This window comes from Portunus trituberculatus, chromosome 39 (genome assembly GCF_017591435.1).
Source record: "Portunus trituberculatus isolate SZX2019 chromosome 39, ASM1759143v1, whole genome shotgun sequence".
Classification (NCBI taxonomy): domain Eukaryota; kingdom Metazoa; phylum Arthropoda; class Malacostraca; order Decapoda; family Portunidae; genus Portunus; species Portunus trituberculatus.
Genome location: NC_059293.1, coordinates 5,594,279 through 5,617,615, shown reverse-complemented (window position 1 = coordinate 5,617,615; position 23,337 = coordinate 5,594,279). Strand labels below are relative to the sequence as shown.

Sequence of the window (23,337 nt, the reverse complement as noted above, 5' to 3'; positions counted from 1 at the left end):
ATGGACAATGTAAGAACTATCAGGGGAATTCTAGCTAGTATACCACCAAACAATGCCTCAATGCTGAACCTTGGTCTCATAGGATGCAGGTTCATTCATTTCCTCAGAAATTTTTGGAGGAAAGGTGCATCTTATGAGCCATCAATTACAGTACTCTGTGTGCTGTAAAAAATAAAACTTGAAGAAACATTGAACCTTGTAGTGTAAACAATGGCTTTCTCGACAACCTGTGAAAGGGACCTCCTATCAAATATATTTGGAACTACAAGACAAAACTCCAACAGACTTGAAAATTATACAAGAATGCCAATTAGTGCAATCCAAAAATTGCTGACAAAATTGAGCTGTACACAAGTAATGGCCCTTGGAGACGTGGCTGTACGTTCATCCTCCCATTCTGAAGCAGACACATAAAATTGCTCTGGCCCATCAACATGCTTGTGATGCAGCCTTGTATTGAAAAAGTAATTTTTCTGCACATCCATGCAACACTACACATATTATGATGCATAGTGTGTATGGACCTTTAGTCTACACATACTCTTCCAACACTGTTTTCATTACATTCCTCCATTTTTGCCTGTCAGTAATACACATATAGGAACACACCTGACTGTCCTGTACCAGATGAGCTACCTGCTTCTCAGGGGTTGCAGTGTCTGTGTAGTCAGCATGGATGCTTGCTTCACTGTAGTATTCACTTAGCAACTTCATGGCATGGCTACCGTAACCTTTCTGGAAAAAGTAGTCACTTTTACATTCACTGATTCGCACACAAACAGTACGTATATATATAGAGTATAAGATACCTTTGGCTAAAAATAATCATGTACTAATAGTAGCGACCTTCAAGGAAGTGATTAGGAATGAACGGCATGAAAAACATAGAAAAGAAAGATTGACGTAAAGCAAAAAAAAAAGTTAGAGAACTCAAAGACTTTTAGTAGCGACCTTCAAGGAAGTGATTAGGAATGAACGGAATGAAAAACATAGAAAAGGAAGATTGACGTAAAGCAAAAAAAATGTTAGAGAACTCAAAGACTTTTTCCAAAAGACAGACTGGACTAAATTTGACAACCAGGCAGGAGTGGAGGAATAGCGGATAACATTTAAAGAAATTCATAATCACGGAGTGAATAGATATGTACTGAGACTGAAAATTAAAGACAAATACGAAGAAGAATGGTTTAATAGAAAAATGTGAAGAAGCAAGAGATAGAAGGGATAGAACGTGGAAGATATGGAGAAAAGACAAACGTCCAAAGAAGTGGCAAGACTACATCAGAGAAAAGAATAACTATGTTAAAATACGAAGAGAAGAAAAGAAAAACTATGAGAAAAACATAATAGAAAAATGCAAGGATCAGCCAAAGATCTTTTATAAATACATAAACGGAAAGTTAAAAGTTAAACATGAGATAGAGAAACTAGTTTATGAAAATAATGAATACAGCGATGAATTGGAAATGGCTGAAATAATGAACAGACACTTTCAAGTTTTTACAAGAGGAAAAAACATTAATTATGAAAAACTAGGAAATAAATCTCCTGCGATGAGAGACATCGTTATTTTGGAGCAGGAAATAATGATACAACTAAGAAATTAGGATGTAAGAAAATCACACAGTCCGGATGGAATTGCAAATTGGATATTGAAAGAGTGTAGAGAAGAGCTGGCAAATAAGGTATACAATATAATAAAATGTTCTATTGAAAAGGGAAAAGTACCAGAAGACTGGAAAAAAGCCAATATTGTGCCAATATATAAAGGAGGAAATAAGGAGAACCCAACAAATTACAGGCCAGTGTCCCTAACAAGTACAATAGCTAAAATATGTGAATGTGTGATCAAAGAAAGATGGACCAAACATTTGGAAGAAAACAATATAATTAATGAAAGACAATTTGGCTTTACAAAAGGAAGACCATGCGTAACAAACCTTATACGCTTTTACTCTAGTCATAGACATAACACAGGAAAGAGATGGATAGGTTGACAGTGTATTTTTAGATTTAAAAAAAGCATTTAATAAAGTTTCACACGGAAAATGAATAAGAAAACTGGAAGATATAGGAGGAATAAAAGGAAAATTGCTGGAATGGATGAAGGATTTCCTCACTGGAAGAACTATAAGAGTGACAATTAAAGATAAGGAGTCCACTTGGAAGGATGTTATACGTTGGGTTCTGCAAGGTTCTGTGTTGGCCCCAATTATGTTTGCAATATACATAAATGACATGGACGAAGGAGTAGAAAGCTATAAGAGTTTCTTTCCAGATGACACAAAACTTTTGAAGAAAGTTTGGTCACATGATGATGGTAGATCTCTACAGCGGGACTTAGATAGACTATGGGAATGGAGTAAAAGCTGGGAGATGGAATTCAACATTAAGAAATGTAGCATAATGGAATTTGGGAAGAGCAAATATTGGATAACAAGACAATATAAACTTGGAGACGAGAAGATTAAGAAGGTGGAAAGTGAAAAGGACCTGGGAGTTCTCATAACAAAAGAAATGTCCCCCCATTATATATATAAATAAAATTGTTGGTGAGACCTACAACTTACTGAGAAATATTAGAATTGCATTCTCATATATTGATGAAGATATGGTGAAAAAGTTATTAGTATCCTTGATCAGACCACGACTGGAGTATGCAGCAGTGCTGTGGTCACCTAACACGAGGAAGAATATCAGGAAAATTGAAAGGATACAAAGAGCTGCCACCAAACTGGCCACAACCTTGTCGGCTCTTACATATGAAAAGAGACTGGAGAGACTGGAATTACCAACACTGGAGCAGAAAAGAGAAAGAGGTGACCTGTTGACCATCTACAGAATAATGAATAATATGGAGCTTCCTGATAGGATCAACCTGCTGAAGAGGGACAGAAGGGACACAAGAGGACATGGACTAAAACTCAGAAAAGACAACTACAGAAGAGACTTCAAGAAAAACAGCTTCCCCATTAGAGTGATAGATATATGGAACGGACTGGACAGAGAGGTGGTGTGTGCAAAGTCTATACACAACTTTAAGAGAAATTTAGACACTGTGAGATACAGACAGGACAACACAAGCATAGGCTCCCCTCCCGTAAAATACAACTAAGTAGATACAACTAGGTAAATGCACACACAAAATGGAATGCATTGGATTATGGAATAGTCACAGCACATAGAGTGCATAACTTTGAAGAAAAACTAGATAAATGGAGATATGGAGACAGGACACTATGAGACCTGCTCAAACCCTGTACAATACAACTACGTAAATAAAACTAGGTAAGTAAATACACACATGGAATGGAATTCAATGTGGACAAAAGTCATGTCATGGAAATGGGAAAGAGTGAGACAACCAGTGGGAATCTATAAGATGGGAGATGGAGTAGAACTGAAGAAAGTAAAAAAGGAAAAGAACCTAGGAGTGATGATGGAAGAAAACAATCAACCAGTAAGCCGTATAGATAAAATTTTCAGAGACATATAATTTGCTAAGGAATATTGGATTAGCATTTCACTACATGGACAAAGAAATGATGAAGAAATTGATAAGTACTATAATAAGACCCAGATTGGAATATGCAGGAGTTATGTGGACTCCCCACATAAAGAAACGCATAAGAAAGTATATCTTAGTATTCATATACGCTCATGCCACGAGGATAACCTTGACTCCGTGGCAGTGAGTGATTGTGAATTACTAATGAAATACCACGGTATTTCATTAATAATTCACTGTTACTCAGTGCCATGGAGTCGAGGTTATACTCATGGCATAAGCGTATACGAATACTAAGATATGATATCCATTATAGCAGGCAATAGAGGAGTGGAAACAAATATCATAGGGAAAGACAACATGCAGGCTAAAAGGGTCACAAGAAGAAGAAGAAGCGGCCGAGTCGCCACGAGTCTCCCGTTTCGTCTGTGGTTCATCTCATCTCTGTTTTATTTTTTGGTATTCCATGCAAGATTTCACTTTATGCATTACAAAAACAATCCTTTCTTGGGAGCAAGGTTTGTAAAAAGCTAATAGAAATGTTGTTTTGTGAACATAAATGCGAGAATGTAAGAGAATTTGCACGTAGCTTCTCTAACTTCCAATGACTCGTATGACATCATAAAAGTAGTGGTACACCGGTGGCCCAATGTGCTGTCAAACGTATATATAATTTTTTTTTTTTTTAACCCATGTGGTATGTTGGGAACCAGCCCAGAACGCATCCCCACCTATTTCCATTATTTCCTATGGGAAAATTACGTCCGCTTAACAAATTTTCGCTCTACGAACAGCTTTGACACCCCCTATACTGTTCGTTAAGCGGAGTATTACTGTATCTGGATAACATGATAAGAAGAGATAGAAGAATACTCTTAGTTGGAGAGGAGACAGGAAGGGTGAAGTGGGAGGAGGAGTGCTAATAATGGTTCGTGATAATATACGTGTGGAGGATGTGCAATACGGTAATGGCATGGTAGAAGTAATGGGAGTAACAATCAAAACAGAGGAATTAAAAAAAGGGAAAATCATAGTTACGTATGTGCCACCTAAGACAAATACATGGGGAACTGAGGAACATAACGACATGCAAAGAGAGGTGGTTAAGTGCCTAGATAATATGATAAGAAGAGATGGAATAATATTATTAGTTAGAGGCTTTAACTGTAAAAAAATAAACTGGAGAGAGAAGGAAATAATGGGTAATGCTGGACAATGGAGCAAGGAGGTGCTACAGTTGACTATGGTAAATATTAGTTAGAGGCTTTAATTGTAAAAAAAATAAATAAACTGGAGAGAGATGGAAATAATGGGTAATGCTGGACAATGGAGCAAGGAGGTGCTACAGTTGACTATGGTAAATACAATGGACCAGTGGGTTGAGAAGTCAAAAAGGTACAGAGGGAAAGAAGAACTATCGTTGCTTGACCTAGTATTCACAAAGCCAGAGCCCCCTCCCAACACACAATACCTTAGTCCAATGGGATCATGACTGTGACATTAGAGTTGGAAATACAGGAGGAGGATGGGATAAGATAGATTTTACTACAAAAAAAAGGGATTAAATTATGCAAGAGCAGATTTTGAAAAATTAAGGAATTTTTTTGCTGATATTGAATGAAGAAACATTACATACAAAAAGACAATACAAGGGAAATATAATATATTCATACAGAAATATAATGAAGGAGTAAAAAAATAAATACCTACTTATAGAGTTAAGAAAAGTATACTGTAAGTCCTCGTTATATGGCTCATATGCGTTCCTGAAAACCTTACCGCACATTGAAATTACCGTATACCAAACCCATAATAACATGTAATAATCATCATGAACCATTATGAGTACTTTTCATTGTTTTCCCTTCTTGTCTCTTCTCCAGATATTATATCCCTCTTTCTTAAAGCTAACATGGATATCCACCTTTAGCTTTGTTTCTACTATGCACATTCCATCAGGTCTTTTTTCCTTCAAATAACCTGTTGTTGTTTTCGGGCTTCGACGATCCCACAAATCCTATGAGCCCTTCAAATAACCTCTAACCTCCAATACACTGGACTTTATTAGTACAAGTCACTCTTAATTTCTTGCCTCTTCCAATACTTCCTCCTTTTTACCGGATATCACTTCTTCAGTTTCATATCTAGAACCCTCCAGTAGAATTTCTTCTTCTCGATCTCATTCCTTGTCCGGTTTTTTTCCTTAGCTTCATTTCTAACCACTCTCTCCTTTTTCCTCTCTTCTAGGCTTATATTTCTTTTTTATCCATATATCATTAAATTCAGCATCATTAAATTACAGACCCATGTTGCTTACAATTGTTTTGGAGATGATATGTGAAATTGTTATCAAGGAAAAATGGGTTAAATGTCTGGAAGAACATGTTATATAGAACAGATAATTTTGGTTCAGGACAGGAAAATCATGTGTATAAAATTTACTAAGTTTCTACTCAAGAGTAATAGAAGGACTGGACATAAAACAAGCTTTTGATAAAGTACCTCATAACAGACTACTTTGGAAGTTACAGAGGACAAAGAGGAATCATGTTAGAAAACCGATGGTGGACATTGAAATAGACACACATAGACACAATATCCAGCTTTAGAACAAAAATGAGGATAGAGAAAGTAGGAGGGAACAAAGAAGAGGCTACTGTCAGTTGCTTCAGACAGCTGTGTTTCGATGAGGAAATGAAGATGAGGTTTAGTAGAAGAGAGGTGGTGTTCTACAGATTAATAATTAGATCTAAGACTGTGAATGTTACAGAAGTTAATGAAGAAAAAATTGCTGGAGGTGTCACAACATTTTGGGTCGCCACCAACCTGGGGACATTTTTGGTCTCCTACCCAGAAGGGGACTCCAAGGAAAATATCTTAAATTGAATGACATACTACTTAACAGATGGGGAATTGAGAACAATTATAAAGACACCGCAAAAAGTTGGAGCACGGTTACTAGTGGCATAGCACAGAGTTCAGTACTGGCACCAATTACCATGTTCGATGGCTCAAGACATACAACACATCCAGTTTTGGTAGACAATGAAGCAGAAAAATGATAAATAAGTGGATTTAAGCTCTAAATATGAAGTGAAGGATTTCACCTAACATTTGAAGACTCCCATGTATTTACATTATTATTAGATCCGAATGTTTTACATTTAAGAACTTTAATTTTTGCTAGTAGCCTACTTACCAATCCTGTTGTAAGATATAAACGTGTATCTGGTACATGGCAATGAGAGGAGACTACAAGGCTAATAATCATGATTTATTCATTTTTAGCATGATTTTTTTCACATGTATGCAAAGCAAGAATGTTAAAAGATACATGCAATTTTGATTGTATGAAAGTGTGTCTTACTTCAAGGAGTAACAGCATCACATTGTATAAAACATAGTGAAGCTTGCCTGTGTCAAGATCAAGATTACCGATCGTTTGTTTTGTTTTGGTTCATGTGGTGTATGGTTACATAGGCAAATTCTGGTGTCTTTATGTTAAAAACCAGTAAGCATGATCTATTATATATATATATATATATATATATATATATATATATATATATATATATATATATATATATATATATATATATATATATATATATATATATATATATATATATATATATATATATATATATAGTTGTTCTGTCGTGTAGTACCAATAATCACTTCGTTTACATGTATGAAGATGTCTGGAGTTTGATTTCATAGCCTCTGTTGCCATACACTTACCACCAACCACTGCCTAAATGCTGATCCTCGGCCTCATAGGATGCAGGCTCATTTTCTGACTTTTTTTTTTTTTTTTTTTTGGAGAAAAGGCGTATCTTATGAGCCATCAAATAAAGTATGTTCCAAGTATACATTAATGATATATAAGAGGGTTTGAGCAGCTACATAAATTTGTATGCACATGACGTGAAACTTTTGAGAGTAATAAGGAAGATTGAGGACTATATGGAATTGAACAAAGATATTGAGAAGATCTGGGGATGTAGCCAAATGTGGATATTAAAATTCAATACAAGTATATGCCATGTAATGGAAATATGTTAAAGTAATAAAAGACCTATGTGAGAATACAAAATGGGAGAAGATATTATAATGAAAAGAAGTGAAAAGACCTGGGCCGGTATTCATAAACACACTAAAAGTACACTAATATTTTTTTTAGTTTTACTGTCAGCTAAAAGTAATCGGTAAAAGTGTATACATAAAGAGATAAAAAAATTTTTAGGGAACTTCGACCTAGAAGTAAAAGTAAAGTGGCTAAAAGTAAAAGTAAAATCTAAACCTGCTACATTTGCTATGCTTAGCGCTACAATGCAACTTAAATTGCATATTTTCTCACTTAAATATCATAATGATACATAAAAAGGTACAAAATAATTTTAAAATATCTTTTTTAGCAAAAAAATGGAAACACATGCTTATTTTATGAGTTTAGTTTTGTACATAAGGTGAGTTTGGCTGCTTTGGCGAGATCTCATCCAATGGCTGTATACTCATCAAAACAAAAACAAAGCCATGTTGGAGGCAAGGAAAAGACAATGGAGTTTGAGGACAAGAAGAAGAGGGCTAGGAAGCCCAACTGGACAAGGGACCAATGTTATTTATTGGCGTCCCATGTGGAAGACAACGCTCACATCTTAAAAGACTGGGAGCGCAAGTATGGTGTCAGGAGCCAGCGCTTCATGGCGTAGGTACTGTCACCCAACAAGTGGCAATAGGGTGGCACGATACCTCTTTCGAAGAGTTGCTTCAGTCCAGACTCATTGAAGACTAGCATCATTGACAGAGCCAGGCCACTTTACAACAATGTCAAGTATTCTGTAGTATGTTGCATAAAACACAACTTGTAAATTGATGCTATGAAACCATTTCCGGTTTACATATTCAGCTTCGTGTTCCCTTGGGGCTATAATTCTTATATGAGTACCATCGACTACACCAACGACACCGGGAAACCCTGCAACTTGCATGAATTGTTCTTGTTTCTGCTGAAGTTCCTGCTGGGTGAGGGGGAAATTGATGAACCTCCGGAAATTGTCTCGTTGTGCAAGGACCTCAAGGGTCTGGGTGATAGCATGGCTAACAGTTGGCTGTGATGTGTCAAAGTCATCGCTACTGCACAACTGCATCTTTCCTGTGGCCAAGTACCATAAGGTGATGGCCACCTTCATCTCAGGAGGGAGGTCTTTGTTCCTAGCAGTTCGACTCCCTAATGCATCCCTCACAAGAACAGTTACATACAGTATGCCTGCATCGTCAAGTCGAAATCTTTCGATCACTTGGGAGTAACTGTATTCCGTCAGGAAGTCTCTCCTCTCACGAAAAGTCTGGCGTTGTCGCTGGCGAAGTTGTTGTTGCGCCATCTTGGAGACTTAAAAATACTTTTAAGCTCACTAAAAGGACCCCTCACGACTATTAGCGCTTGGCTACCCGCTAAAAATCATTTAGGCCTTAAAAGTGTTTATGAATTAAGTAAAAAAAAATTTTAGGACTAAAAGTAAAATTAGTGATTAAAAGTTTTTTTTAGCCTGCTAAAAGCGTTTTAGACTTATATGAATACCGGCCCTGGGAGTGATTATATAAAACACCCTAACTCCAGAAAGACACAAAGATGGATTATTTGCTTCAACATATAAGACAATAACAATATCAGGGTGGTGTTCAATTACAAGGATAAGAGTATGATGAAAAAGATCCTAACCACTATAAGACCTAGACTGGAATATGCAACCATGGTGCAGTCACCATACAGGCTGAAGGACATCAGGAAACTAGAAAGAATGCAAAGGACCACTATAAAGATGGTGCCAGAAATAAAGGATCTTCTCTATGAAGAAAGACTAAAGGAAATGGAACTAACAACTTTGAAAAATAGATGAGAAAGAGATCTAATAACGATGTATAAGTTAGTAAACTGTATCGAAAAGATAGACAGACAAGAACTGGTATCACTGACAGATGATGGAGATAGACAAACATGAGGGCACCCCAAGATCATGAAAAGTCAGTGTTTGAGGGACATTAAAAAAGTTTCATTTTCCACATAGGATGGTGGACATCTGAAATGGATAAGTGAAGAGACTGTAGCAGCAGAATGTGTGCACAAAATTTAAAGAAAAGTTGGATAAAAATAGATATGGAGACAGATCACTAAGATCTCTGCTTGCACCCTGTAATATACAACGTTAAATAAATAAATACACACACACACACACACACACACACACACACACAACATAATAAACTATTTCAGTGATAGATTTCAATAACTCTGCTGTTGCATCCTTTCAACCATAATGAGTCACACAATAACATACTGTCAGATATCAGAATTGCAGTCTTCTTTTATTTTTGGGTTATAGCTCTTCTTGCACTGTAACATGAATAAAGAATTATACTCTAAATAATATAGCTTTCACTCCCAAATGTTCTCATTACTTGGAAACATTACGAAGAATGCTATCTAAGCTTAAGGGGAGGCGACAGCAAAAAAATGCAATTTTTTTACCCAAACCTCAAAATTGAGTTATTAATACTGGTTATCCTTGAAATGTCTACAGTTTTCTGTGAAAATGGCAAGTTCCTATTGTAATTCCTTATATATTTAAATCGCTTTTATTTACGCATTTTAAAGGTCTCTTTAAATGCCACGCCACGTGGTAGGCAACATGACTTGTCGTTGCTTATGATTTTGTAGCATTTTTTATTTATTTATTTTTTTTTTTTCTAGTGTATTTATGTTATAGACCTTCATATGGTAACATCAGGACAGAGCAGAAGGAAGGCTATGTGCCTTGTAGTAGGCTGTGAAGTCGGCAGACAGGCAGTGTCTTGCCGGACATCTTGGAATGTAGTTATGTAGCGTTCTACAGCTAATCGTCTTAAGATTTTCCACACTTTCCCTGCTCTTTAGAATATTGAAAGTCATGGGTCGTCAATGAAAGATTAAGACCAACTAAAGAGAAAGGATGAAGCTGATTTTTTTTTTTTTTTTTATGTAGGGAAGAATGGCCGGCCAGCCAAGGGCAAAATAAAAAAAAAAAGAAAATATAAAAAAAAGGCCCACTTGAGTGCTGGCTCTCTAAAAAGTGGGAAAGTGTCAGCCAAAATTGGGGAGCAAATGCCTCGATACCTCCCTCTTAAAAGAAGACAAGTTGTAGGAAGTTGGAAATATAGATGCAGGGAGGGAGTTCCAGAGTTTACCAGTGAAAGGGATAAATGATTGAGAGGACTGGTTAACTCTTGCGTAAGAGAGTTGGACAGATTAGGGGTGAGAGGAGGAAGAAAGCCTTGTGCAGCGAGGCCGCAGGAGGAGGGGAAGCATGCAGTTAACAAGATCAGTAGAACAGTTAGCATAAAAATAGTGATAAAAGATAGAAAGAGATGCAACATTTCGGCAGTGAGAAAGAGGCTGAAGACAGTTAGTCAGAAGGGGAGTTGATGAGACGAAAAGCTTTAGATTCCACCCTGTCAAGTAAAACTGTGTGACTGGAACCCCCCCCAAACATGCGAAGAGTACTCCATACAAGGGCGGATAAGGCCCTTATACAGAGTAAGCAGTTGGAGGGTCGAGAAAAACTGGCAGACACACCTCAGAACACCTAACTTCATAGAGGCTGTTTTAGCAAGAGATGAAATGTGAAGTTTCCAGTTAAGATTATGAGCAAAGGACAGATCGAGGATATTCGTTGTGGAAGAGGGAGACAGTTGATTGTCACTGAAGAAGAGGGGATAGTTGTCTGGAAGGTTGTGTCAAGTTGATAGATGGAGGAATTGAGTTTTTGAGGCATTGAAAACTACTAGATTTTCTCTGCCCCAATCGGAAATCTTAGAAAGATCGGAAGTCAGGCGTTCTGTGGCGAGGAGGAGGGAGGAAGAGGGCAAAGATTTCAGTTGCTCGTCGCAGTGACATCCGCCACCACCTACTCATGACCTGACCCCGGTCACACACGTGTCCTCTCCACCACCACCACCTCAGCTTGTTCCCTCAACTTTACAGCTGTCAGCTTCACCATCACAAGCAACAACCAAGTCACGAGACACAACAAGGATGGATACACGTTTTCATCTTTTGAAAAGGAAGATTCCTCCTTGTGAAGATGAAAAATTCATTACTTTTCATTCACAGCTTGAAAGTCTGATATCAGAAACATGTACCAAATGCTGGGTACCAAGACAATGGAGGCAACAAATAACAGCTTTGACACCTACATCAATGTCATGTGTTCCACATGCGGTAACAGTGACACGCCAGTAACACGACGTCACTTGGTAGATGATGCTGGGAAGGAAAGAGCCTTCACTGAACTGAACTGCAAGCTTGTATATGAATTACAAGCTTGTGTATGAGGTAATAAATGACCTTGGCTGTGCAAGATAAAATAGAATTGCCCAGGGACTAAGCATGTAGCCAACAAACATCGTGACATGCACTGCTCAACAGAAAACAGCTCATAACTCAAAACTAAGGTTATTGATATTTTGAGCGCAATATCTCCGTTAATTTTTAAGTAATCTCAGATATAAAGGTATCAATGGAAAGAGGAAACATAGGAAATTTTTTTCATCACGAGACATTTTGAAAAAACTACATATATGTCCCTAAAAAAATTTTTTTAAGGGGAAAAAAAAGAATTACAATAACCAAAATGTTTCACATTGGAAACAGCATGTACACTTATTTTCAAAGTAGTAGGTTGGAAAACACTCGAGAAATAGCAAAGAATGCCAATGCTATTTTTTACCGTTTTCAGCTCTTATTATATTTTTTTCTCTAAAACTAATGATCATATTTCAATAATACTTGGGATTCTTGTAATTGAGGTACTAATACATAGACACACCAAATTTTATGAGAATCTGACAAAAAAAAAATACACCTTTTAAGTAACAAGCGTCGCCTCCCCTTAAAACATTAGTAAAGTAGATATAAACCCAATGAAAGCTTATCATCATAGCACATAATTTGTATCATCACTTGTATCCTCACACTGCACAACCAGAAGCACTATGTGTTTGGCAGCAGGTACACACACATCACACTTAGCACTGCTGTTCTCTTCCACTTACCCCCTGCAGGTTGGGATGAATTGCAATGCGAACAATGCGAGCTCCTGATAGTTGTGGGAAATCATAGTTCTGAAATTGGTTACTGACAGTCCAGGGAATGAGATCTCCTGCTGGCTTCTCTCCCTGGGTCAGTGCTGACATTACTGAGGACTTGGATATTTTCCCCTCGAGAGCTACCTGTAAAAAGTAACAATTTTCATGATATTATTTTTACTTAGTGAAACGAACTCATTTATATTACCATGATGACACACACTATCCCAATAAACAAACAAAATATCCTGCAATTGAATACATATAGCACTGCACCTAAAAGTTTTTATTTTTTGTATTTTAAAGATTTTCAATTCTTCAATCATTGGAAATGAAATTCAAAGCTAAAAAAGTCCATATATGTTTAATGTTCATCATACATATATGCTAATTACCTGCAGAACCCCAAGAACTGGGGGCAGCATGTCCTCCTTCATTTGGTCCTGGGATGGCAGCAAAACAAACAAATGGTGGGCTGGTGCATCAGAAAGAGTCTGCATGTCATCAGGGGTATTGCGGTAATGGGAGGACACCAATAAACCCATCACCTGTGCCAAAAATTTCTCTGATGCCTAAAAAATCACATTAATAAATATTAGGAATGGTCCTTATATGGTTTAGCCAGTGTGTCTTCATCTATAATAAGGTTTCTTTCATGAAATCACAATAAGAAATGATTCACTGAAGCACCCAAAGTATGAATGACAAAGGAAGGTCAGCAAGGCAATGAGAAGTAGTCTTGAGAACTGACTACAAGTTGGCAGGCAGTCACTTTGTCTACATCAGTGTAACAATATGTGTAGCTTATTTTTGCCCTTTTTTATGTATTGCATTTGAGTTTGCCATTGTTAATAATTGTCACACAGCTACAATTCGTTTATCGAACATGTGGTTGACTGCGTCAGACAACTTTCCTCCATTATTATTTTTTTTTTTTTTTTTGTTCATGTAGGAGGGAAATTGGCCAAGGGAAAAAATATATGATAAAAAAAAAAGGTTCACTGAGGTGCCAGTCCCTGAACAGGATCAAAAGAGTTAGCCAAATGTATGGGGAACATGTTTTGAGACACTCTTAAATGAGTTCAAGACACAGGAAGATGGAAAAACAGAAGCATGCTGAAAAGTTCCTGAGTTTATCAAAGGATGGGATGAGTAATGATTAGAGAAGTAGACAGAATAGGGATAAGTAGGGATGATCTTGATCTTGATGCTACAGATGACTCACAATTCCTCCTGAGCCAGGCCTTTGTATCAACAACTCCAATAGGGATGCTGAAAACTATGTAGCCAGGAACTGAGGCTGCAGTCACTAAGCTAATATGCACCCAGGATATGGAGCAGCATGCTCTCATTGGTCCTGTCTCCTCTAAAGACCAATAGTGTGGCATGTAATAAATCATCTAGGATGATTAACCCACACCTTGATACCACCCAAGCTTCCTTTTTCCATTCTGTGTAAGCACTTCTTTGTTTAGTCATCTATGGTACCCTACCTGGTTCATTTAGTATTTCTTAACTAATGTCTAAGGTACACTACTGTGTACAGGTTGAACTTCCCAAATCCGGCAACCTTAGACTTGCCGGATCATGGAAAATTCCGAACTATAGGTGGTCCCCAAAACACCCTCTACATACTTACCCTGCATTATACAAGTGTAGCTGTAACATTGTTTTGATATATGATAGTTGTACATGAAAATATACATGCAGAAGTATATAGAAAAACACGTAAATTAAGTTCAGCATGGAACATTTTTGCCTGCACCATTATCATCTCGCCAGACACAGGGACGTTACCAGCTCGCTGAAGCTTAAACAACTGTATGAGAGCACTGTCTAAATCACTGCTTTTACCCTCCCTAAGTGCTCTATGAACCTCCATGTTCTTCTTGCTCTCACACTCACTGTAAAACTTGAGAAGTTGATTCTTCTGCTTTTTTATACAGGTTGAACCTCCTTAATCCAGTATTCTTTCATCCGGCAACACCTGTAATCCGGCAAACTTTTTGTTTGTCGGAATTTTTTAATTGGCCGAAGTAATTTGCTGGACCGCCGCTAGGACGCGGCGGCGCTGTACTGTGTTTTGGAGCCCAGGCATTCTGGGTCAAATTTGGATCAGTACCACTGTACCATGCTACCACTCATTGCAAGCACCACCCCTTCAGGTGCATAAACATTTTTTTCTGTAATATTTGCCCCTAAACATGGCTTCCAAGCAACCAGGAAGTGATAGTGTTGTGTGTGAACCAAAGAAATAGCGCAAACATATGACAATATCAGTGCAACAGAAAGTGGACCTATTGAGGAAGCTAGATAAAGGTGTTTCAGTGCGGACCCTATGCCAACAGTACAGCATTGGCTTATCAACCATCTATGATATAAAAAAGCAGAAGAATCAACTTCTCAAGTTTTACAGTGAGTGTGAGAGCAAGAAGAACATGGAGGTTCGTAGAACACTTAAGGAGGGTAAAAGCAGTGATTTAGAGATGATAATGGTGCAGGCAAAAATTTTCTATGCTGAACTTAATTTACGTGTTTTTCTATATACTTCTGCATGTATATTTTCATGTACAACAATCATATATCAAAACAATGTTACAGTTACACTTTTATAATGCAGAGTAAGTATATAGAGGGTGTTTTGGGGACCACCTACAGTTCGGAATTTTCCATGGTCCAGCAAGTCTAAGGTCGGGTGGTTGCCGGATTTGGGAGGTTCAACCTGTATCATAGACGGTTGATGAGCCAATGTTGTACTGTTGGCATAGTGTCTGCACTGAAACACCTTTATCTAGCTTCCTCAATAGATCCACTTTCTGTTGCACTGATATTGTCATATGTTTGTGCTTTTTCTTTGGTTCACACACAACACTATCACTTCCAGGTTGCTTGGAAGCCATGTTGAGGGGCAAATATTACAGAAAAAAATGTTTATGCACCTGGAGGTGTGGTGCTTGCAATGAGTGGCAATGTGGTACTGATCCAAATTTGACCCAGAATGCCCAGGCTCCAAAATACAGTACAGCGCCGCCGCATCCTTGCAGCAGTCCAGCAAATTACTCTGGCCAATTAAAAAATTCCGGCAAACAAAAATGTTGCCGGATTACAGGTGTTGCCGGATGAAAGAATACCGGATAAAGGAGGTTCAACCTCTAGTATTTTTATTTCTAATCACTGGGTGGTGTGGAAAAGTGTTCTATCTCTTAATATAGGCTAGGCCTAGGTTACTCTCCCCATGAAATTAAATCCTATTAAACCTTATATTCATTATTTAATCTGATTTTCAGGAACCTAACCCAATTGTAAAGTAGGGGAAACCTGCAATAGGACAGTAGTTTGAAGGAATAGAATGGTAACCCTTTTTAAGAACAGGTTGAATGTAGACAAACTTCCAGGAGGAGGGAAAGGCAGATGCTGATAGACAGAGTTTAAAGAGTTTAATTAAGGAAGGTACAATCACACAGGAACAATTTCTGAAAAAAATAGGAACACTTCATCAAGTGCATAAGCCTTCTAAGGGTTTAGCCCAGACAGGGCATTGAAAACATCATTGCAAAGTATTTTAACAGATAGCATGAAGCAGTCAGAAAGGGAGGAAGAGGGAGGAAAACCATTTTTTTTTTTTTTATGCAGGGCAAATAACTAGCAAAGGAAGAAAAAAAAGAAAAAAAAAGGCCCACTGGGTTGCCAGTTCCCTTAAAGGTCAAGTGAGTTATTCAAAATTCAGGGACAAATATCCTGAAACCTCCCTCTTAAAAGAAGTTAAGTCATAAGAAGATGGAAATAGAGAAGCAGGCAAGGAGTTCCAGAGTTTACCAGAGACAGGTATGAATGATTGAGAGTATTGGTTAACTCTTGCATTAGAGAGTTGCACAGAATAGGAATTAGAGGAAGAAGAAAGCCTTGTGCAGTGAGGCCACAGGAAGAGGAAAGGCATGTAGTTAGCAGGTTCAGTAGAGCAGTTAGCATGAAAATAGTGATAAAAGATAAAAAAAAAAAAAAAATTAAAAAAATAAAAAAATTATAACATTTCAGCAGTGAGAAGGAGGCTGAAGACAGTCGGTCAGAGGAAGGGAGTTGATGAGACAAATTCCATCCTATCTAATAAAACTGTGTGAGTGGAACCCCCCAAACATGCAAAGAGTACTCTATAAAAGAACAGATAAGGTTCTTGAACAGAGTTAGCAATAGAAGGGGCAAGAAAAACTGGCGGAAACACCACACAACACCGAACTTCAAAGAGATGAGATGTGAAATTTTCAGTTAAGATTGAGTAAAGGACAGGCTGAAGATATTCAGTGTCGAAGAGGAAGACAGTTGAGTGTCATTGAAGAAGATGGGATAGTTGTCTGGAAGGTTGTGTCAAGTTGATAGATGGAGAAATTGAGTTTTTGAGGCATTAAACACAACTAAGTTTTCTCTACTCCAATCAGAAATCTTAAAAAGATCATAAGTCAGACATTCTGTGGCATCCCTGTGTGATCTAATGACTTCCTGAAGGGTTGGTTGTCTCTGAAAGAACACAAAAAAATGTAGAGTCGTATCATCAGTGTACGAGTGGAAAGGACAAGAAGTTTGGTTAAGATCATTAATGAGTAATAGAGAGTGGATGACAGGACAGAACCCTGAGGAACACCACTAATAATAGATTTAGGAGAACAGTTGCCATCTACCATGGCTGCAATAGAACAGTCAGAAAGAAAACTTGAGATAAAGTTGCAGAGAAAAGGATAAAAGCTGTAGGAGGCTAGTTTAGAAATCAGAGCTTTGTGCCAGACTTTATCAAAAGATTTTGATATGTCTAACGCTTCAGCAAAAGTTTCACCGAAATCTCTAAAAAAGGATGACCAAGACTCAGAAAGGAATGTCAGAAGATCACTAATTGAGCGACCTTGACGGAAGCCATACTGGCAATCAGATAGAAGATTGTGAAGCGACAGAAGTTTAAGAATATTCCTCTTGAGGACTGATTCAAAAACTTTCGACAAGCAAGAAATTAAAGCTATAGGATGGTAGTTTAAGGGATTAAAATGGTACCCTTATTAGAATAGGCTGAATGTAGGCAAACTTCCAGCAAGAAGGAAAGGTAGAAGTCAATAGACAAAGTTGGAAGAGTTTGGCCAGGCAAGGTGTAAGCACAGAAACACAGTTTTTTTAGAACAATAGAAGGAACCCCATCAGGTCCATAAGTCTTCCAAGGATAAAATAAAAGAGTGAAAGATGAAGAAAGTTGTTGATGTTCCTGGTTGGATGCCAAAAGTTTTAAGGGAAGTTAGATCTTGAAAGATTTTGACAATTTCTATTAATGAAGTAGTGTTTGGCTAGTTGGAGAACAAACTTGGCATGATTCCAAACAAAAATATGAAGTGCATGAGATTCAAGTGATGGAATGAAGTACTTTTCATGAGCAACTTCTTTATCATGTATAGCAAAAGAACATGCTGTGTTACACCAAAGTTTGGAATGTTTAGGTCAAGGAATGTACAACTCTATGCCAAACACTATCACTTCTGTTATGCATTTGTCACACAGAGATGGGTCTCTGACACAGAAAATAAACTAGTACTCTATAATTTTGAAGTATACCGTGCAATTTTTACTGCACATGGGATTCTTTTAACATAATACCTGCCTTAGTTGAAAGATTACTGTACAAGTAAACTCCAATGTATGACTCACCATTATACAATATTTCACTTTAACTTTCTTCTTTACTACCTCTTGTTTTTACAATTGCCATAGTGATCATTCACTCACTATACAGGCAAGTGTATCTGCAATTGCTTCGATACATTAATATCTATCTATGTATATATTGTGGGTATATATTGCCACTATTATTATTATTATTACTATTATTATTATTATTATTATTATCATCATCATTTTTATTATCACTATAATTATTATTATTATTATTATTATTATTATTATTATTATTATTACTGTTATTACTACTATCATCATTATTATTATAATCTCTCACTTGGGTATTTCATCTATTATCTTTTCATTATTTTTTTTATGCAGAATGGAATGACTTGTATAGTCATAGTCAGTCACAAGTCAACCTCTATGGCAAAGTCAATCTCTGTACAACAAGATTCTCTCATTATACTTAAGCCATTTTACATGATTTTTGCTGTTACACCAAACCCCCCCCCACACACACACACAAACACAAAAGATAAAGCTTGGAAGAAACTCTTAAAATAGAGAAATGACAATAACAGACAGTAGTAGTATAAGGATGCAAGAAATGACTATATTAGAGGAAGAAAGAAACTTTGAGAAAGATGTGGTGCAAAAATGTGAAGATGAACCCAAGTTTTTCTACAAATTTATAAATGGTAAGATGAAGAATAAGGAAACAACAGAAAAATCATTAAAGGAGGGAAGACACATGAAACAAAAAAGAAAATATGTGAAAAAATGAATGAGCTTCAAAATTTTGTTCATAATAGAAGAGGATTTTACAGAACCAAATAGGGCATTGTATTGCTGAGGATTGCAGGGCCACTGTGGTACAGTGGAACCATGCATGCTTTGGGGTCCAAGGGGTCTCAAAGCGCACGGGTTTGAATCCTATCCACGGTCCGAGTGTAGGTTGGGCTTCCTCACTCGGGGCAACAGTTTCCTAGCAGGTGGGCTTTGAGATAGGAGGTACCCCTTTAGCACATAAATTCCCATGAAAAGCCCACATGGAAAAAAAAAATCATAGTGCACAAAGAGGATATTAGAAGATTATTTGATAATTTGGATGTGAGAAAAGCAATGAGGCCAGATGGTGTATCAGGCTGGGTGCTAAAAGAATGTAAAGAGCAACTGTTGGATCCAATTTGGGAAATGATTACAAGTTCATTAAATGAAGGGAGAGTTCCACTAGAATAAAAGAGAGCCAACATAATACAGATTATTAAAGGAGCAAAGGCAACTGAACCATTAAATTACGGACCAGTGTCACTTACAAGTGATATGGTGAAGTTATGTGAAATAGTTATCAAAGAAAAATAAGTTAAACATCTGGAAGAAGGACAAGTTATATTGAACAGACAATTTGGGTTCAGGACAGGACAGTCATATCTGTCAAACTTATTAAGTTTCTACTCAAGAGTAACAGAAAGACTGGAAAGCAAAAATGGATGGGTAGACACAGTATACCTGGACATAAAAAAGGCTTTTGATAAAGTCCCTCATGGAAGACTATTTTGGAAACTAGAGAACATAGAAGTACTGCAAGGAACTTTGTTAGACTGGATAAGGGATTATTTGAAGGACAGGGAGATGAGAACTGTGATCAGAGATACATACTCATCTTGGGGTAAAGTAACAAGTGGAGTGCCACAAGGGTCAGTGTTAGCCCTCATTATGTTTCAGATTTAAGTAAATGACATTCACAATAGGGTAAACAGTTATATTAATTTGTTTGTTGATGATGCAAAGTTGCTAAGTGTAATCAAAACCCAAGAGAACTGTTTGCTGTTACAGAAAGATATGAAGAAAATCTATGAGTGGAGTAAGAAGTGGAAATTGGAGTTCAATACCAAGAAATGTCACGTAATGGAACTAGGAAAGAGTAAGAGAAGACCGGTATAAAACTATCAGATGAGAGAGGAACAAATAATGAAGACTAGAGAAGAAAAAGATCTAGGGGTAAATTATACAGGAAAATCTGAATCCCGAAAAGCACATAAGTAAGATACAGGAAACCCCCGTTTAACGACGGTTCACACAACAAAATTTCGCTACAACGAAGGTTTCATTTTACTACCATCTGCTCATTTAACGAACACCAAACTCGCTTTAACGAAGTTTTATCCAGGTAATTTTTTCCAACTTTAAAACTCCGCCGTATCACGCAAGCCGACAGGCTTTAGAATACACCAGGAGCTGTCAAAACTAAGGCCTGCCTCAGGAGAAATCCTGGGACACCTGTGGAATCAAGATCAAGATCAAGCCCATCATGGACAACACGCACACCACTCACTCCCCTGTTCAAAACATTAACAGCATCAGCAACAGCTCGTCTTCCCTCGCTCAACTTACCACCAAAACGCCCTGCAATGTGGCCTAGCATTCCTAAGAAGACCAGGAAGTCTCTTACTCTTGAAGTGAAGCTGGATATTATTCACAGACAGGAGAGAGGTGAGAAAACTATAGCAATGCTCGCCACCATCTTGACTCCATTTACTGTCTCTACTATTTTCAAGTCAGCAGACTCTATTAAGAAGGCTGGTGAGACCGTATCTTCCTTGCAAGCTAAAACAACCACCTGAACTCATGACTCTACAATGGATAAATCGGAAAGCCTTGTGGAAATGTGGTACATAAGTTTTGTATGTAATACAATGATACGCCCTTTGTTTACATTCCACAGGTTGCCGGTTAGTGTCTTTCCCATTTCACTCTCCCTCCCTTCATAAATTTAAGATCATCGACATTATAAAGTTACATACATACATACATTAGTGTACATTATAATGACTTAAATTAAACTGCCTAAATGTTTAACTACATAATTTTTACTTTCATTAAACCTTTCACTGTACTATGATGCACTTTTGCTTTGTTTACTCTCAATGGAAGTTTAAGTCAGGGGTTAAACTTGTTATAATTGGTTCGCTTAACGAAGTTTCGCTTAACGAAGTGTTTTTTAGGAACGTAACCCCTTCGTTAAGCAGGGGTTGCCTGTATTTGGATTACCATATAAAATGTTGACTAATATAAGAGTGGCATTTCAATTCAAGGACAAAGATATGATGAAAAAAATTTTCACAAGCATGATAGATCCAAAGCTGGAGTATACAGTAGTGGTGTGGTTTCTGAGGTCTAAAAAATATATAAGAAGATTAGAACGGATTCGGAAGATTGCTGCTAAGATGGTGCCAGAACTAAAGGACCTAACATATGAAGAAAAGCTGAAGGAAATGGAACTGCCAACCTTACAAGATAGAAGGGAATTAGAAGATTTAATAAAAATGTACAAGATATTCAATGGCTTTGAAAAGATAGACAAGGAAGACTTGATGTTGGTGACAGAAGATAGAAGGACAAGAGGACATGTAAAGAAGATCAAGATGAGGCAGTGTGTGAAAGATATTGGAAAGTACAGTTTTCCACATAGAACGATGGAAAAGTGGAATGCATTAAGTGATGAAGTTTTTACAGCACATAATGTGCATAACTTTAAAGAAAAATTGGACAAATGGAGACATGGAGACAGGTCACTTTGAGCCCCACTTGAACTCTGTGCAATAAAACTAAGTAAATACAGTAAGTCCTCCTTATACGGTACTTTGTTATCTGGTAAGTTCACAGATACAACATCCGCCCATGATTTGTTTACACCATACCGTAGTGCCACCATGCCACCACAACAATCAGTCTCTTCCCGCGTTTCCCACTGAACACAAGTGAAATCCTTACAGCGTGTTTTTTTATGATATTATTATCACAACACACAGTGACTCACCCATAATGGTCCCAAAACATTTTGCAGACACTGTTGGAGTTGAAAAGGTAAAGCGAAAGAGAAGTAGTCTGACATTGGAGGTAAAATTAGATACAGGCAACCCTGTTTAACGAAAGGGTTACGTTCCTGAAAAACACTTCGTTAAGCGAAATTTCGTTAAGCGAACCGATTATAACAAGTTTAACCCCTGACTTGAACTTCCACTGAGAGTAAGCAAAGCGAGAGTGCATCATAGTACGGTGAAAGGTTTAATGAAAGTAAAAATTATGAAGTTTAACATTTAGGCAGTTAAATTTAATTTAAGTCATTATAATGTACACTAATGTATGTATGTACATAGCTTAATAATGTTGATGATCTTAAATTTATGAAGGGAGGGAGAGTGAAACGGGAAAGACACTAACAGGCAACCTGTGGAATGTAAACAAAGGGTGCATCATTGTACCGCATACAAAACTTATGTACCATATTTCCACAAGGCTTTCCATTTTATCCATTGTAGTAACGAGTTCAGGTGGTTCTTTTAGCTTGCAAGGAAGATACGGTCTCACCAGCCTTCTTAATAGAGTCTGCTGACTTGAATATAATAGAGACAGCAGATGGAGTCAAGATGGTGGCCAGCAATGCTATAGTTTTCTTGCCTCTCTCGTGTCTGTGAATAATATCCAGCTTCACTTTGAGAGTAAGAGACTTCCTGGTCTTCTTAGGAATGCTATGAGCGGAAAACGAAGAACTGAAAAAGGAAGTAGCTAACTACAAGAAGCAGATAGAAAAAGGACTCTGTAAAGCCGAGAAAAAAAAAAAAAACCTGAAAGATCTATTAAGCAAAGAAGAGGAAAGAGTACAGAACGTGATTAAAAAAGTACAAGCATGGAGAGTCCAAGAAAAGAAAGATAAGGCTGATTTTCAGGAGGTGATTCAAGAATAACTAAAAGAAAAAAAAGAAAATATGACAAACAAAATGATAGGAGTCCTCAAGACAAAAGAAAATCTAGTTAGAGAAATTGCAGAAAAAAAGAAGAGTGTAATCGTATTTGGAACAAAAAAAAAAAAATATGAAATATAGACCAAGAAGAGAAAAAGAAATGAAATCAGTCAAAGACCTACTAAAAAATCTAAACAACAAAGATAGCAAAACTTAGAAGAGGAAGTAGAAGAAATAAACAGAATGGGACCATATCAAGAAGGAAAAACAAGACCAATTAAATTACTACTAAAATCACAAGCAGCAACA

General features: G+C 37.2%; 1 protein-coding gene across 4 annotated transcripts in view; it reads right to left on the bottom strand.

Annotated features, from left to right (window-relative positions):
• The window catches only part of LOC123515638 (RNA cytidine acetyltransferase-like), a 170,174-nt gene that overhangs the window by 113,113 nt on the left and 33,724 nt on the right, over window positions 1–23,337 (bottom strand). For all 4 annotated transcript variants that reach the window (XM_045274453.1, XM_045274452.1, XM_045274450.1 and 1 more), the window contains exons 10-12: window positions 13,027–13,203; window positions 12,599–12,775; window positions 610–735 (exon numbers count right to left, since the gene is read on the bottom strand). In XM_045274453.1, the coding sequence (XP_045130388.1) occupies window positions 610–735; window positions 12,599–12,775; window positions 13,027–13,203 (480 nt within the window). The remainder of the gene's footprint in view (window positions 1–609; window positions 736–12,598; window positions 12,776–13,026; window positions 13,204–23,337) is intronic.